Below are 18,161 nucleotides of genomic sequence, written 5' to 3'. Positions count from 1 at the left end.
TAAAAGAAATCCTAATTGTGTAATTCAGTAACACAATGATTTAAAAATACAAAATATTATGTGTACAGAATAAAGATGCATCCTAGTAAATTCTAGGATTTTAGCGCATATGTAATAGAAGCTTTGATGTTACTTGAAACTTAGGAAGCTAGATTTGAAGCAGTCACTCCTTAGATAGAATTCCAGTGTTTTCAAGTGAGGATTAAAAAAAAAATGCCAGCATTTTCAGGAAGTGATCGGCTGCTGCACAATGCAAAAGCCAGGTTCCTTCACCTGCATCTGTGGTGCGAAGATGTTGAAGAGAAATAGGAAATCGATCACCAGGGGTTGTCAGGGGGTGGTACTGTAGCCATTTTTATCAAAAGACATGAAATAATAAATAACAGGACTAAGTTCAAAATATCTATTGGCAACTGCAATTAACAGTAATTTATACTTTTAGTATCAATCCAAATAAACCACTGCTTTCTATTTTTGAGACAGGTCTTGCTAAGTTGTCTTCCTTGCTAAGTCTCTTGAGCTCACTGTGTAGGTTAAGAGTTTGGGAATGGGATGTTTCTGTCCCAGCCTCCTAGGAAGCTGGATTTTTCAGCCTGGCTATCGTATTCAACTAATATTAGATTTCTTTATGAGCCTTCCATACATGTATTTAATATATTTTGCTCATTTCCATTATCAATTTGCAAATCTTTCTTTAATAATATGGAGAGTGGGTAAACATTCAAATTATAAAGCCGAATGTCCAAATTGATTCTGTTGTCATTTGTGGCAACTAAAACAGTAAGAACTAGCCGGGCGGTGGTGGCGCATGCCTTTAATCCCAGCACTCGGGAGGCAGAGGCAGGCGGATCTCTGTGAGTTCGAGACCAGCCTGGTCTACAAGAGCTAGTTCCAGGACAGGCTCCAAAACCATAGAGAAACCCTGTCTCAAAAAACCAAAAAAAAAAAAGAAAGCAAAACAGTAAGAACTATGCACAGAAGGACAAAGTGAGCCATCAGCAAGGCGATATATAGAACTAGGAGTCCAATCCAGTATAGCGTTTGCCTAGTAAATGGATAGTAAGGAAATCCGTTATTTTAGACAATTATTATATCATAAATAAAATCCTTCTAATCAAATATTAACATAGAAACAACCTGTGTGAACTGCCTCTTGTTCTATCATTTGAATATGTTCAGTTTATTTATGGTGTTATAAATCATTCTGCACATATTATTTACATATAAATTATATATGCATAGTAATTTTAGAACTAAGGAAAGAATGAGTGCAAACTAAGATATTGAATTAAATAAGATTTATTAGAATTTTATTTTAAGAGAAATACATGAAATATAGCGCTCTGCCTTCTGCATCTATAATTTTATAGACCATGGAGCTTTAATACATTATGTGCTATTTATACTTATTAATCAGTTTTACACATAAATTTTTAGCAGTTATTAAGCATCTAAATCTAAACTAAGCATCCTGCAAGGAATTTACAGTTGGATGTAACTTACTTGACTTTGGAAAACCCAAGGACATTTATTTACCTTCCCAGAGACCTGCCTTCCCAGCAACATGTCTCATTGATTGGGATGATCCTAATTTGATCAATCAGATGCACACACCTGCATCTGGAAATACCAGTGTAAGTTTCCAATTACTGCTGAAACGCATAAAGTAGATTTGTGCTTTTACATTCTGGAGGTCAAAATTCAAAATTGTATTAAGCCAGCGAGAGGTGTCAATCAAGCATGTTCCTCCTGAAAGACTCGGGGCCAAATTACTATTTTCCTTTTGCAGGCTTAAGGACATGACTGGCGTTCCTTTGCCTGTGGGGTCCTTTCTTTTCTAAAGCCACAAAACTTGGTTGAGTATTTCTCATATCCCAAGGTTGCCTCTTCTGTTCTTTCATGGAAAAGCACCTTCCTGGTTGTCTAGGCCCAACTGAGAGATCCAGGTGATCTCAAAACATGGTGATATTTCTGCTGGTCTTTAAAGACAAACTGGTTGCAAGGCCAGTTCTCCTACTTTAGCTAATAACTAGAATCAGCTCTCAAAATGCTTCAGGGAGTAAAAATTAAAATGTCAGCCTCAGTAGGAAGCTGACAAGCAAAAATAATGAATAGATTTCATTAATTCATACTGCCTAAAATTTGGAAAATAAGCATTCCAGTTCTGAGAAACAAGACAAAAGACGGTGCATTTCAGGGGAAAAAAAATTATCAATGCATGCACATACTTGGAAGTCCTAGAAATACTTTTTAACATGGCTCTTTAAGTAAACTTAGATCTCAGATCTGCTGCAACTGAGCAAATGTGAGACATCAGACACTCCATGCAGGCAAAATATGCATTTCCAAACCAACGGAAGACAGAGATGCCTGCATAGACTTACACTACCAGGTGGGATCACTTGGTTTCTGATGAGGGTCATTTTCTGTATGAGGTGCTTGTCTTTTTGCTGTGGCAAAATACCAGAAAAAGCAACTTCAAGAAGGGTTTGGAGGCTGGAAGTTTCAGGGGATTTGCCCATCAGAGAAGAGATGCTATGAAAGCAGGACCAGGAAGCATCTAATCATATTGGGTCCATGTCAAGAGACAGGACATTTTGTACACTTGGCCTTGATAGCCACTCTTTATTTAGTTCCAGAAACCCAGTCCATGGAATAGTGCTGTGCATTTCAGGATGGGTCTTCTCATCTCAATTTATATTTTCTAGGTAATAGTTCACAGGCCTTTGCCAGGGGCCTGTGATAATTTCCAGATAACCCCTTGAAGCAGGCCAAGAGGCTAATCTCTTAGGCTATTATAGATGCTGTCAAATTGGCAATCAATATTCGTACTTTGATGATATTATAGAATATCTATTGTTATTGAGCCATGTGAAGGTTTTGGTCATTGCTCTCAGGGAGCAATGAAAGATGGGGAACACCATGGGAACAGGTGTTATGCTCTAGTTAGTTAGCACAGAGTACTGTGAGATAGCATTGCATGAGGGAGAGAGTTGAGGATTTGGTACTCTATTGCAATAATCCTGGCCTCTACCAACATGGTCATGGTGGATGGGATGGAAGTACTTGTAGCTTGAATGTCTTTGGGGTACACAGGCAACAGAAATTTCTAACAGATTTGTATGTGGTCTTACACAAAGAGGAAAGTAAAACACAAACCAAAGCTTACAGCATGATTAACTAAAGAGTTACACATCTTTCATCTCAATACTCATCAGTCTCAGGCAGGAGAACACTATGGAGGAGGAGATATCTTGTGGTATGTAGTTATACCCATTCTCAACAGCACAAGAAATTATAATTAAAAAAGAGTTGCCAGAAATTATCAGAATACAAAATATCAAAGAGTTCAACATTCTTAATAGGGCATGTTAAGTTTTTGATACTTCATTTATCCGAGGTAGTAATTGAGGTCATAAATCTATTGATTATAGAAAGAAAAGAGAAAAAAAATAGACGCCAAGACCTACCCAAAGTATCAAAATGAACAGAAAGAGCAAAGGAATGAAAGGAATGGGGGAAAGTGTAGTGGCATAGCTGGCAAACACAGTTCACTGTACACAGTTTGGAAATATGACCTATCAGAAGTTGTAAAGAAGCCACTTGTTGGTTCCCAAACACCCGGCAGCTTAGACAAAGCCAACTACTGTGTTATGGGCTTGCATACAGTTTTAGAGGGTTATTCCATAATTATTATGGTGGGAAGCAGACAGACCTAGCTTTGGAGCAGTAACTAAGAGCTTTACAGTCAGATCTGCAGGGATTAGGCAGACAGAGAGAGACTGGGCCTGGTGTGGGCTTTCGAAATCCCAATGATACACCTCCTCCAACAAAGCCAGGCCTACTCCAACAAGGCTATGCCTCTTAATCCTTCCCAAACTGCTTCATTAACTAGTGACTAGACATTCAAATATAGCATATGAGGGTCATTCCTATTCAAACTACCACACCATGGCACCGTGGAAAAGAACAAACTAAAACATTCACCCAACCTATTGTTGTTCAGAATAATGTCTTTGTAATTGTTCCCTATCTGGGGTAAATGGACATTTATTTAAAACACTCTAGTGTTGTGTAAACTTTTTCTGGAGAGGTAAACAAATCCTTATTCATCCCAGATGGGGTAAGAGCAACAGACCAAAGAAATCTAAGTCTAGCTTGGTGGAATACTGAGTTTAATCAGGGCTGCTTACAGGAGTGTGGATGAAGGGTTACTTCCAGGCCCAAGATCAACTTATGGGTGGCTGTGCCATAGCAGAAAGGAAAAATCTTTCTGCAGTGGCCATTAATTACCCATATATCCTTGAGGATGGATCTGGCTTCATAAGCCTTCCCTCTTACTAACCATGAACTAGACATTCTATGAATCATGAACAGCCTCATGAGACTCTTCACCTACCATTGAAAGTAAATGAATCAATTCTTAAGTAGTTCCCCTTCAGATGACTATAGCTGCTGAATATTCCAGAGTTCAACAGCCATGTCATGAGTAGAAGAAAACTTTCCATGATATGCAGGAAAAGCCATACAACAGTAATCATTAGAGTGCATTTGTAAACTATTTATAAAGAAAGGGATTATCCAAGACCATATTGGTAAACATTCCCCTCGCACGTTATTTTTATTAAGGTGATTGTGACAATACTGGGTATGCAGTTCTGGAGGTTGCTGATTTAATTAAACATGACACAATTTTTATCCATGAAGGAAATATTATTCTAGCTTTAATAATAGTTGAGAAAATACGAGACCATTTTTAGAAATATTCTGAAACTAAAAACCATGTCAATGGACCTTACTTTTGTTTTGTTTATACTAAAATCATGCTTGTCTGAGTTCTATCTTAGAGGAATGTTCCTGTTTTCATAAGTGAGTCAGAAACTTTGAAAAATATTTTCCATACTAATGTTATCCTCTACTGGGGTAAAACTCACTAGGAAAGGCTGGACAAATATTGGAGCATTCCATATGGCTGTTCATACCCAAAAGATCTCTGAAATCTCCATATTCTGCCATTCGAAAGGTTTACAGAAATATTGTGAAGAATAATGTGTTGAGTCAATGTCATATAAAAGCTTATCATCCATGGTCATCAATCATGGCCATTATCCATTGCTGTCATCCGTGTCCAGCATTGATAAGCATTGTAAAAAACAGATTCTCTTCTGATGATATTTTTCACATCTAACCTCCATAAACCTCCAAAAACGCGTTTCTCTTTAAAACTTTTTCTCTTTAAAACTTTAAAATGTTTTCACTAAAATGACCTGAATTATTTTAGCCCAGGTCCACATTTGTCATGGTGCTTAGTAAGTAGCAAGAAGTCAAGCTGTATTTTGTGATTTATAAAATTTAGAAGTGGTAGCTACCATATTTTATAACATCGGCTTAGTGATTGTGTGGAATTAGTGCTATACTTGTTAAACTCTAAAAAGTAAGAAATTTCGTAATTTCATTAAGTATGATAAAATATACCCAAGCTCTGTCTTAGGTTGAGTTCTAAGTTCACAGATTATTTACTTGGCATTTGTTAGGGAGTCATTTGATTCATAGCAATCAATTTAAGCACAAGTATTCAAGGTATTTTTTTTTAAATAACCAAACTTTATCTTCTAAATTCCAACTTTTTGTGACGTAAGCTGCCCTTCACCAGTGACATACCATTTCAAGGTATTTTTTATAAAAACTATATTTCTTATTTTTATGAAGAAAAGTAAAGAACAAATTCTCTATTTCAATCTATTTTTACATATCCACACGGTAAAACTAGCAAAATGGTACTTAGTTTACATTAAGCATTGAGTTCCAGACTTTATAAACAGTATGTCCTAAGTTATTAATAAATAATTAAAGCATGCGTGCACACACACACACATTTCTGTCCACGACCGGTTGTTTGTTCTTGAAACAACCGGTCGTGCACAGACAACAATATTTTACAGCATCTCTATCCATTCCCTTGTTTTTATATTATCCCTTTCTGTGATATTGCTAGGCAGGGGAGGAGCTGATAGCAATGTCTTATTTATTGACTGATATTCAGCAATTACATAGTCTCAACAATTTAAATAGTATTAAGTCTCTGAAGTTACATCTTCCCACTACAAATAGACCAATATTGATATCAGCAATAATCTATGGCTATAAACATAATCATTTACAGCAGTTCTCAACCTGTGGGTCATGACCCTCCTACCCTCACAGGACATCACTATTCATAACAGCAACAAAATTATAGTTATGAAGTAGAGACAGAATAATTTTATTGTCAGGGGTTGCCAGAACATGAGGAACTGCATAAAAGGGTTGCTGTGTTAGAAAGGTTGAGAACCACTGATCTAGAAGGAAATCTGACCGGTCACTTAATATCTTGTAAAGAAGATTCAAAATTTGTTTCAAAACTAAGAAATCACATTACAAACAGCAATACTTGTGGTGGAAGCAAGAACCCCAAATCTGCTATTTCGAAAAAAAGATGAGACAATCATCAGAGCAAAAAGTACAGCACATTTCTTCAGGAAAGAGTTACAGACTATAGAGAAACGTGCTGTGAAACCAGGCAAAAGAAGGCAGATGTGAGGTACTGAAGGAAGACTTCAACAGTCCTGGGGGGGGGGGGCTCCCTTCAGAAAAGACTAAGTACCAAGTTCCTCAACTCCAGCCTTTCTCACAGCCTCCTACGTGGAAGCTAAACACCGAAGTGATTCATCTGGAAGGGAAACTGAACACGATACAAACTGTGACTGGCTGGAGAATACCAGGTCATGGCTGGCTAATTGCTGTGGAAACTATCCTTGGACAGATGGCCGATGAAATCATCTGACTCCAAAACAATGATCTCAGAGAACAAAACATCCAACAGGGGAAAGGTACTTCTTTGAAAGGGGGTGTGGACCAACGATCATCCAAACTTGGATTCCAGAGTTGGAAAAGAGGAAGATTTAATTTTGAGAGTTGACAAGGGCTGTAGGGATAAAAAGGAAAAATAAGCAGAAGGTAGACACCATTGCTGTAATGATTTAAAAGGAAATAATCTGATTTTCAAAACTCCTCTTGGGTTTGCCCTTAGTGGAGTCAGCAAAAGAACAGTCAGAAGGCTGGAAGGTCATTGCTGTCCAGGAGAGCCTGTGTGCTCAGCATCACTGGAGGAAACCTGTCTGAGGACTCACAAGGCTTTCAACCTCAGTATCCTCTTGAACCTTAAAGCTTCAATTCAAAACAAAGATGTTTTCAATTCACGTTATCTCATTAAACTAACAGTTGTAGTCAGTCTGAGTCTCCAGCTGCCTTTCCTTAGAAGATGTACCTCATAGCCTTGGCTGTTAGGAAAGTGGCTCGCACTACCACCACAACCCTGCCTCCACTCCTCCATTTCAATCTCCGTGTTATATTTCACACATCTGCTGACCAATTACTTAAGACATAGATGGTATTTAACCCAGCAGTTTTATATGTATGTAGTTCCAAGAAGTTATTATCCCTTAACTTGTGGCAAATCACATTCATTGAAAAAATCAGAAAAAAAATTCACCTTTTAAAATGTGTAAGTTAAATCACTTAAGGTTTTTACTATGGTAAAAAAAAAATATAACCAAAAATAATATATAACATTGCAAAATAAGCACAATTTTAACTTGGTGACTCCTTCAGAGCCCCAGAAAGTCTTCACCTACTTAATTTTCAACCAGAATTTTCAGCTTCCACCATAGTCCCGGACACAGATTTTCATGAATTTAATCAAGAAATTCTGGAAATGAGAAGGGGGAAAAAGATGTCATCACAGAGTCACAGCTGGAGTAAAGTTCTCTTTCTCTAAAGGTTCTCTTTCCTTTAAAAATCTCCCTTTCTATCTCTTCTCTTTATTTTCTCTTTACTCCAAATTCTTCCCAGAGACCTGTTCTTCTTAGCCAACTGTTCAGCTAAAGCCTTTGTCCATGATTTGTTCACACCCATTGATCTAACAACGGCTTGATGAGTCTTTTCTTTTCTTTTCTTTTTTTTTCAGTTTTTCAAGACAGGGTTTCTCTGTAGCTCTAGAGCCTATCCCTTGGGTAGCTCTTGTAGACCAGGCTACCCTTGAACTCAAAGAGATCCACCTGCCTCTGCCTCCCAAGTGCTAGGATTAAAGGCGTGCGCCACCCTCCCAGCTAAAATTGCGTAGCCCAGGATGACCTCGAGCTCACGATCCTTCTGCCTCTGCCTCCTTCAGCAAATCCTACCTGTGTGTTCCACCACAACTGGCGATGAGTCTTGCCTATCTGTTTTAAACATAATTTCCTTTATTAAAAATAGATTCTTTCATAGGCAGTGGTGGCACACATCTTTAATCCCAGACTCAGGAGGCAGAGGCAGAGGCAGGCAGATCTCTGGAGTTTGAGGCCAACATGGTCTACAGAGTGAGTTTCAGAACAGGCAGGGCTGCACAGAGAAATCCTGTCTCAAATCACAACACAACACAACAAACAAAAAGAACAAAAAAAAAAAGAAAGAAAGAAATTTTTACCTCACAAAGAAATGCGACCTCCTTTTCAGTCATTTCTTTCAGTGATTTCTTCCCAGCTCTCCCCACCTGATTCCTCTTTTTTCCATCCTTACCTGCCACAAGTTCACTATGAAATCTACTCTATTTCCCCTTCCTAGGGAGACACAAGGCTCCACACTCGAGCCCTCCTTGATGTCTAGCATCTCTGTGAACTGTAGCATGGTTATCCTTTACTTTTCAGCCAATATCCACCTAGTTCAAGGGAAATTTTCCAAAATCTACAAGAATAACCCCAGCTAAGACTCCTAGCAATAGTGTAGCCTGAACTGGTCACCTCTGGTGACCAGTGGAGGGGTTGAGACACTATCTCAGCCATGGTGTGGGAGGTCCTTCCTTGACTCCACCTTCCTCCTCCCATGCTATAGGCCAAGCCAGTTCTTTATTCATTAACCATTAAAAGCAACACATAGACAGAAGGACCGCCCACACAGCCCACATAACCTTTGACTCTCTGAACCTTGTCCTGACGTAGCTCCACTTGGTCTAAAGACAGCAAGCAGAGCCTCATCTGCCCTCTTTCCCATTATCTTTCTCAATCAATGTTGTCACGACTCTGTGAGCTACCCCAATCAGAAACTAAAGAAGAAACATACATAACCTGCTTCCCCACCTCCTCACTTGCAAGTGACTCTGATTCTGTTTCTTAAATATCTTCCAGATGCAACTCTTTTACCAGCGGAAGTGGTGTTGATTTTTTATTTCCTGCTCCAGTCTCATTAAAAACTCTGCCCTAGAATTTTTGTCAAAGTGACTTCTCTCCCAGGTGAATCTCCGTGCGCACTCTACATTCCTAAAACTAGTCTGTCTTTTGCGGTGAGAGTTCCATTGATATGCTTTGGTTGTTCAGCTTTTGTGGGTGGAGATAGGTGTGCAAGTAAAATTTTCAAAGTGCTTGGCACACCCACAAAGCCCGGCCATAGGTATTCCTCTCCCTCACACCGGAAGGCCTCTAAAGGATGTGGTTGCACCCCAAACTGAGACCCGGTTCCCCGAAATACCTTCAGAATAATTTCCAATGTCTTCAGAGTCACGCACGCCTCCCTATCTCTCTGCCTTTCCCATGAACCCCTTGTTTACCATCAACTGCATGCCGCCCCAGTAGGGGCTCCCCAAACAAACCAGACTTTGAGGACCTTGGTCCATGTTGTTGTGTTGACCTACGCTTCCCGTTACTCAATGCCGCCTTTGTCTTTCAAGATTCACTAAGAAAAAGAAATTTCTGAGTTGCTTTCGCCCGTGCTCCTCTTCAAAGCCCAATCTGTTTTACACAGATTGGGCATAATTCCCTTGCGTACAACCTGTGCCACATGTCCTTTCAATACAGTGATATGTCTTATAGTTTTACCAAGTAAATGATAGAAACAGTAAAGAAAGTGTTGAGTCACTTTCTGTAGCCGCAGATGGTAAATCATCGTATATTCCTAAGCTAAAGTACCAATATGTGGCAGCAAATACAAATGAGAAGCATGTGGTTCCAACTATCTGTTAGGCTATCTTGTATACATCAGTCTGTCATCATTTCTCAGTGTTCTTTGTCATGTGAGTTATAAGTCCCACCGTATTTCATGTATGTATTTATATGCTATTTTCCAAATCATGAATCAAACCACTTGAAATTAAACAAAATCAATATTCTCAGAGGGCACCCCAATTTTCCCATTCCCTGACCTGTCCATAGCTTATTTTGATCATGAGTCTTGTCATGTTTCTGTGAACTCTAGGTAAAATGACTTGAGAACATAATTTTACACTGTCTTCAATCCAGTGGACAAAAGAGACAGAAAGTATTCGTGAGAATTTTGCTTAATCTGGTACCAGTACACTGATACTGCCTGACATAAACTGTGAAAATTGATAGAATTTAGCGTTATTATTTCCATTGTTTTTATTTCCTATGAGGTCATCTGTCTCCCCCAAGTTCAGCCGCTCGGTAAATCACCTACCAAGCACTCCATACATCTTAAATATCTACTTCATTGCTGTCATCCGCAGGATTACGCAGTGAGATTTCAGCTAATAAATCAGAAGGTCAACCCACCAGAATGGGTTTTGATGGAGGTAGACCCAGATGCAAGGAGCTGGGGTACCACCCCTTGAATAACAGCCGTTCTTGCAGTAAATCACATGTGAAATCACAGCCCTCTCTTGCTCTAGTGAGACCTGTCTCCAAAAGACTCAGCAGTGTATTAAATATTGGGCACGATTTTTCCTATGTACTGGTATATTGGGTGACTCTCTCTACACTGTGGGACCCCGGTGAGAAAATTTATCACACAGTCAAAAAACAACCTTTGTTCCCACAGCTTCGTTCCCTGAGATAAACTGAGAAGTCAGTCCCCTGCAATTATCTTTTATTGGCAGGATATTTGGTCAAGAGAGGAGTCTTTCAGATAGATCGCATTTGGGACCTTCAAAGACAGGGGTATGGCACATCTGAGATTTTTTGATTCATAGTCCTTCCTGATAAGGAGCTTGGGCATCCCAAATTCACCTGCAGCCAACTTGAGAAAGTGCTAACCTCAGCTGAAACCCAGCTCTAAAGCTAAAAATGCTATTAATTCCGTACTCCAACTCTCACCTCAGCTTATGGATAGAAGATTTTCATGTAGGAAATTTCCTGTCTGTGTCCTAACCCTGAGAGACAACAGGGAAAAAAAACATTGTTTATTTAGTTAGCTCCAGAGAGAAGCCATCCCTATCACACAGACAGCATGGGACAAGCACCACCATTTGGCATGCGCAGGTGAAATTGTCAGGCTCCGGATTTTGTACTCTATAACCATGAATTCTCCTTGTTCTAACTGCTTGAGGTGATAGATGTAATTCATGAATCTGAGATGTCCCTTTTAGCTAGCTACGTTGGTGAAAATGCTAACATAGACCAGACTCCATATGTCTTCTCCTGCAGTTACACTGGTTACCATAGTGACCCTGACACTGGTCATAAGTGCCACAATTCTGCCAGTAGACAGAGTGCCTCTTCACTGTATCCCTCCCCTCTTTCTTTCACATTTATTGGTCACAAAGTTCTAGTTTAATCACCACCTAGGAAAGCAGTATCATGCATGGATTTCCCCTTCTCTCTTCTTAGAATTTAAAACCTCCTAAATCAACTTTTTTGCCTCTGGATGCCTGGGCATCTTTCTAGCCATGTATCTCTGAGGGGCTCTGAGGGGCCACAAAAAAGCTGACAGCTTCGCTTGGGCCAGTTCTCATCTGTTTTATGACCCTGAGAAATTCGAGCCTTGTAACCTTGCTATTACCACAGGATTGCTGTGTGTGTGCGTGTGTGTGTGTGTATATAAACTGAAAACTTTACAGCACAGCAGAACAATAAAGAAACTGGCACAAAAGTATGGAGTGTGAGATTGATTTTTTGTCTTCAGATCCCAAGTCTCCCGTTGGCTGTAGATTCCTTTCTGAACCCTGAGAGGAACCTTGGGGCTGGTCCATTCTCATTATTTTGTCTTTTAAGATAAACGTTATTCAACAATTGTGTCGTATTTATTGCAGTTTTTTTCCTCGTTTAAATATGCTTTAAGGTTATGTCCTGAGTGTCTCATGATGCATGTAAAGAGAATGCATTCCTTCGGGCTTTATTTGGTGTATACCTTTTTTTCATTCCCATACTTAAAGTATTAAACTACTCCATAATTTTTACACCAATAAACTTAGAGGTTTTAAATATTGTAATATTCTGTCCATTTTGAAACTGTTTTGTTACAGTATTTTAAAAAGAAAATGTGCTCTCAAATAATAAACTCAAGCTAGCTTTGATAATATGATAAATTCTAGCCAGCTACATAGATTAATTCTAAAGAGCCTTTTCCCCATGACCAGCAAATTTTTATTATTTTTTAAATATTTGATTATGGTACTAAACATGTGAGGTGCAGGGCCTGCTTTCCAAGTGCCACAGTTGGCGAGGGGCAGGACCAACTCTGTGTATGTGTGGCCCAATCCTCTGCTTTTGATGGCAGCAGGAGCCACAAACCTCACCACAGACTGAGGATGCTGCAGGGCCAAGGACCAGACACGACCCCTGGTAGCAGTAGTCCAGGCCTGGGCCACACCGAGGCCCCAGATGGCAAGGCTGGCTGCCTAGATCTGTATGACCCAACAGAGGCTCAGCCCTTGGACACTAAGATGCAGCCTAGAGCCCTGACATCCTTATGGCTCTTGGTGGCAATACAGATCAGGGACATCCACACAGACCTAACCTTGGACAATGGACCCAGGCATTGTCCTTGGCATCAACCCCAGCTGGATGTCACCTTAGCCTTTGTTGGCAGCATGGGTCACTACCACCACCTCTGCTAGCTCACCCAATGCAACAGGCAGCAATGAGCAGGGCTGGTCCTCTTGTCCTCAGGTCAGCTTCTCCACACTAACCACCAGGATCAACTCTACTGTCTTGCCCAGACAATGTACAAGACCCGCTCAGCCTATTGTTACAGTTGGTAAGGGATAAGACAAGCTCTTCCGTTCTCGTGCTCCCGAGGCTCTCCCACCCGTGTCTGTCCTCTGAGCATTGCTGATCCCCCCTTTGTCTCTTGCCTCCCCCTGCCACCCATGGCAGTGGCGGTGGGTGGTGGTGGAGCTGGCCCTGCCCCTCACCAGCTATAGTATAGCCGAGAGTGGTCCCTGTACTTTGACTGGTGTACACACTAAAGCTGATATTGCTGGCAGTCTTGGGGATGCGAGAGACAGAGAGTGGTACCTGCCCCCTGCCTCTTATACTGTGCTGTGTCATGAATGAGAGAAATATGCCTTCTAGCTGAGAAAGTTTCTAACATTAATTCATTATTTTCTTTCCTATTTTTCACACCAAGAGCTTGAGCCTGACTTTGTCATGTTTCATAGCTGAAAGAGTCCATGATGACTGGACTCAGCTATTAATTTAGAAAAAAAATTGCATTTTTTATATATTAATTTCCTTATGTGACCATAAGTTGTTACTGTTATTAGTTTTATTTCATGCTCACTCTAATATTTCCCTTGCTCCATTAATTCCTAAAAGTTATTTTTATGACACTATTACCGTGGACAAAAATAATTTTTCTATTGTGCATTTTGTATGCTAGAACTATAAATATTAATGATGACATATGCATAAATAGTACATGAATCAAGAATAAATATTCTGAGTATGCTTTACAGTCATATAGTATTACATTTTTATTATTCATTCAATGAATAGATGGTGATTTGGCAAAAATACCAAGAAAATTTATGTTTCTCTGTAAATATGTTTCCCTACCTTTGTAACAAATGTGCAGAAAAGAGTATCAGTAACTGTCGGAGCTGATGTCCTGTGCTGTCACCTGGGTGCCCTGTCCCTTTATCCCTTTAAGAGTCAAGTCCCGCCCACTCCCAACCCCCTTTAGCACAGCCTCCTCCAGCCTGTGTGCTCTCTCTGTTCATCCCACTTCTGAGGAGGTAACTTGAGTGGCTATTTTGATTTGAAAAAGAAAGAAAATCAGCGGACTGACATGACCTATGTTCGACAGACTGTCTATGGTTCGGGGCAAGCGTTGCTGCTTTTAGTTTTTGTTTTTGTTTTGTTTTGTTTTGTTTTTCTAAAATCAACTTTTAATGGTTCCTTAACGTCTTCTCAATTCTTTATAATTTCTAAGGAAAATGGGTTCTCTTGAGCTACGATAGATTAGCGTGTGATAGCTCCAACTACTGCTTTGCCCAGATTTTTTTTCTTTTGTATTTTCTTACTGAATCTGGGCTAGGTAGTGTTTTCTCAACTGGACATAAGCTAGCATCACTTAGGAAGAAAAAAAATCTTAATTGAGACAATGCCTTCATAGGATAGGTATGTAGGCAAGTCCATAGGACCTTGTCGTGGCTAGTGATTGATCTGGGAGGACTCAGCCTTCGGTGAGTGGCTGGCTAGTATAAAAAAAGCAAGTTTGAGCAAGCCATGTGGAGCAAGGCCATAAGAAACCCTTCTCCACATCCTTTGCAGCAGCAGCTCAGCCTCCAGGTTCCTGCCCAGCTTGAGTTCCTGCTCTGACTTCCTTTAAAATGGAATGCAAGGAGCTAGCGGAAGCGAGACAAACTCCTTCCTCCCCAGGTTGCTTTAGGTCATGGTGTTTATACCACAGTAATAAAATATCTAACTAAATAGATCCATAATACCATTTTGGGGAAAGGATGATGTTTATAAATGTTTAAATTGAATCTTTTTAAAATTGGGAACAAATTACAGTGAACGAAGCCAGAAGTTACCAAATTGTGCTGTGAGTTTGGGACTCTTTTAAACACCATTCATTTGCTAGCTTGGCTTCCTTTTGTTCATCAAAGCTAATTAGAGAGAGCTTTATTTGTATTTTTAATAAATTATCAATAAAGAAATGCCACTCCCCCCCCTATTTTGCTTTTGGTTATCTAGCATCCAAGATAAAGGTAAAGAAATTTATTGCTCTGAAGGAACCTGTGTGCCCAGAACATAGACTCAGATTTGAACCTTTGGTGTCATGCAGATGGACTTCTGGTAGCATTCCTGACATCCGGACAAGAACTGGTATTTCTGTGAATGGAAGCTATTAGCATTTTTAATAAACGGAAATCAATGTGTGTTTCTGGATTTCTTATACAAACCCGTACCACTTATACAGGCTGGATTTAAAAATAAGCCAAGAAAATATCAAATATCCTTAGTGACATAGCCAAATTAAAAATGTTGAGCTCAGATAATAATCAAATTAAGAAAAAATGAAGTTGTGAAACAGACAATGGAAATAAAATGCTGATAATACTCAAGCTAAATTCATCCTTGGTACACATTGAGGCATGTTTTAGTATTAGTTTGTTCAACCATGGAATTTTCATTTCCTTTACTCTTCATCAATCACTAGCCAGAGTTTTCTAAGGCATAGACTGTCTTCATTGATGTCTTCATACCTCTGAGGGCAGTATTACAGACAGACATCTCTATAAGTCGGTGCAGACATAATGGAAGGTACTTGTTGCTTCTATTATTAAATGATAAACCTAACCACCAAAAGACCTTGGTTTTAACTATTGGGAGCTAGAAGGATCTAATCTGTTCAAAGGAATTCACAAAATGAGAACAACGGATGTGGCAGAAGCGTGCATTTAATTCCTTGCTTTGCAGAGATACATAACCAGAGTTGTGTGCATGGCTTGTCCTTTGGGAAGGCCCAAACTATTTATTTTTAAGTAAGAAATAACAATGGAGCAAAGGAGTCACAATTAAGAAAAACTATCTTGAGACACAAGAGGACCTGTGTGCCCTGGACCAAGACACATGCAAGTAATACAAAACATTCTAAATACAGTATGAGAGGAGCAGTCAGTCAACAGGCCCTGGAATGATGTTCTGTCTCTCAGAAATGGGATGTTTACCTGTTCTGTGTTTACAAATGGCATTGATGAAATAACCTTTATTTTTTAGAAAATTTTATAGAGATCATTTTAGCACCATCAGTAAGAGAAAAGTAATACGATTTCAGCCCTGCCTATCTCCAGTCTTGGAATAACAACAGAAGCACAGCACCTTTCAATATCTAAGGTATAAACAAGAACAGAAGTCTATCCCAGCTTCTAGAGATGAGGTAGCTCATGCTAAGAAATGTTGGGTCATATTTTCTTATGAAAGTTCTAATTTCAATCCTCACATTATTATTTGAGTGATCGTCACAACTTTGGGTTTTTAGATCTGTCCTTTGTGATAGGCTTCAGAAAAAGATGAGATTGTACCTGTGGGGGAGTCTTCCTGTGGGGGTGTGTTTAGAGAATCATATGGGTAATTGCTTCTTGGCAATGTTTTGCATTCAATATCTTCTTACATGAGAAAATGCAAATACAGGTTCTACTAGTATTGAAAAAATAGAACAAATAGGAAAATGTTACTCTTAAATTTGAATGAAAAAGTCAAAATGCATCAGTTTTGCAAAATAAATTGGAAAACTGAAGCAATCATGAGTTTTTCTTTCCTCCTGAAATTCAACGACTGTGTGTTGTTTAAAGATTTCATTTAAGAAATGGAAATGTGTGATATTATATTCCTCTCGAAGAATTCCTGCAATGGCATTACAATCTCATGACACTCGTGGGAGCTTCAGCCATGAAGTAAAATACTTTGCGTTCATTTCTCGTTGAGAATCTGGGAATAAGGGGACACGGAAGGGCACTGCTCTCTACTTTCCAGACTGCAGCCAAGCAAAGTCAACACGTGCTGAGGTTTTCACCCCGCTCTATAAGCTACCTGCTACAAAGAAGAGTTTCCTCATAAATACTAAGCAATTTATTCATTACCGTGAAATGAATTGATGAAAACGTATTTATTTCTTAATCGGTTTACGTTTTTGGCAAAGGTGGTCATTGTCATCGGTCATCTTCAATCTACACTGCCGTATCGAAAAGTATTTTTAAGTCAATTAAACTTTGAGGATTGTAAGTAAAATAAATATTCCGAAGGATAAGGAGGCCAGGCACTTCAGACCGTATGTACAAAGCTGACGCAGGATCAGCCGTTACTTCAAGAGTCTCAGGATCAACCTCAAACAGGCAAAAATTCTTGTGAAAGGTGGTGGTCACAGGTGGCAGTTCTTATTACCGCCGGTGTGGTCATCGATGGCTGTGCTCGTTGTCAATGTATCTGGGCTTCTGTCACATGAAACAAACCGGCCCGATTTCGATGCCAAATTCCTGGTCTGCACTGCCAATATCCACAGGAGCAAGGTCTACAATGGGCAAGCGGGCCACGTTCTGCGTTCTGTATTCAAAGACGGTCTTGCCCACATTGCCACTCCGCTTCTGGAATTCAACAGGACAACAGGTGAGTGGCATGCACAAGTTTTCTAAGAATTCGGCGCAGCAACACCCTCCCACGGCGGCTTTTTGTGTTATAACAGCAGTGACATAAACAGCTCAAGTTAAGTGTGCCACTAGTGTCCGTGGCAGAAAGGAGACACGCAAATCAGTCTATTGCAGACTCACGAAAGTTTCTGACTGGGGGTTTAAGTGTAACTCACAAAAGTTTAAGACAGATTCAGTAACTTTATTTGCTGAAAATAGGAAGGGAGTTACAGAAGAGTGTATTTCCAAAGGCACTTACAGAACAGGTGTCTTGAAGAACTGTGTATCTGAATCTAATATTTCCTTCTCCTTTGATCTCTAAGTCATTTGACCCTTTGAGCACGACAGCTTTCTTGAGGTTTTTGGCTTGGTCATCCATGTACCCCACGGTGTTCCTGCAGACGTAAGTAATGTTCTGGGAGGCTTCTTTGGATAAGAGGCGCAGGAAGGTCATCTGAGTGATAGCTGAATTAGGTGACTGGTAATCTCCGTACGTGAACTAGAGAAACAGAAGGAGTCAATGTGACAGAGCATACCCAGAGACTCATAATGCACCAACCCAAAGAGATGGCAGGCTGATGACAGGTACACAGATAGAGAGAGGACTAACTGACCATAGACAAATTGAATTTGAAAAAATATTACTTTGTTTTCATATAATAAGATATTATACCTATCCAAAGGAAAATATCTATGCATCGTCATAAATACCTGTGTCCTTATGACCTCAAAGAAGAGGCAAAAAAAGACTTTAATTTCCCTGAGAAAAATTAAATATTTTAAA

At 39.7% G+C, this 18,161-nt stretch overlaps 1 protein-coding gene across 1 annotated transcript in view; it reads right to left on the bottom strand.

Moving 5' to 3' along the window:
• Positions 1-15,641: 15,641 nt before the first annotated feature.
• Col5a2 (collagen type V alpha 2 chain) overlaps positions 15,642-18,161 on the bottom strand; it is a 127,352-nt gene continuing 124,832 nt past the window's right edge. Inside the window, exons 53-54 of the mRNA XM_057758517.1 lie at positions 17,637-17,876; positions 15,642-17,335 (exon numbers count right to left, since the gene is read on the bottom strand). Coding sequence (XP_057614500.1) covers positions 17,189-17,335; positions 17,637-17,876 — 387 coding nt within the window. The 3' untranslated portion in view covers positions 15,642-17,188. The remainder of the gene's footprint in view (positions 17,336-17,636; positions 17,877-18,161) is intronic.

This window comes from Chionomys nivalis, chromosome 26 (assembly GCF_950005125.1).
Source record: "Chionomys nivalis chromosome 26, mChiNiv1.1, whole genome shotgun sequence".
Taxonomy (NCBI): Eukaryota; Metazoa; Chordata; class Mammalia; order Rodentia; family Cricetidae; genus Chionomys; species Chionomys nivalis.
The sequence above is the reverse complement of the archived record's forward strand: the minus strand, read 5'-3'. Positions and strand labels throughout refer to the sequence as shown.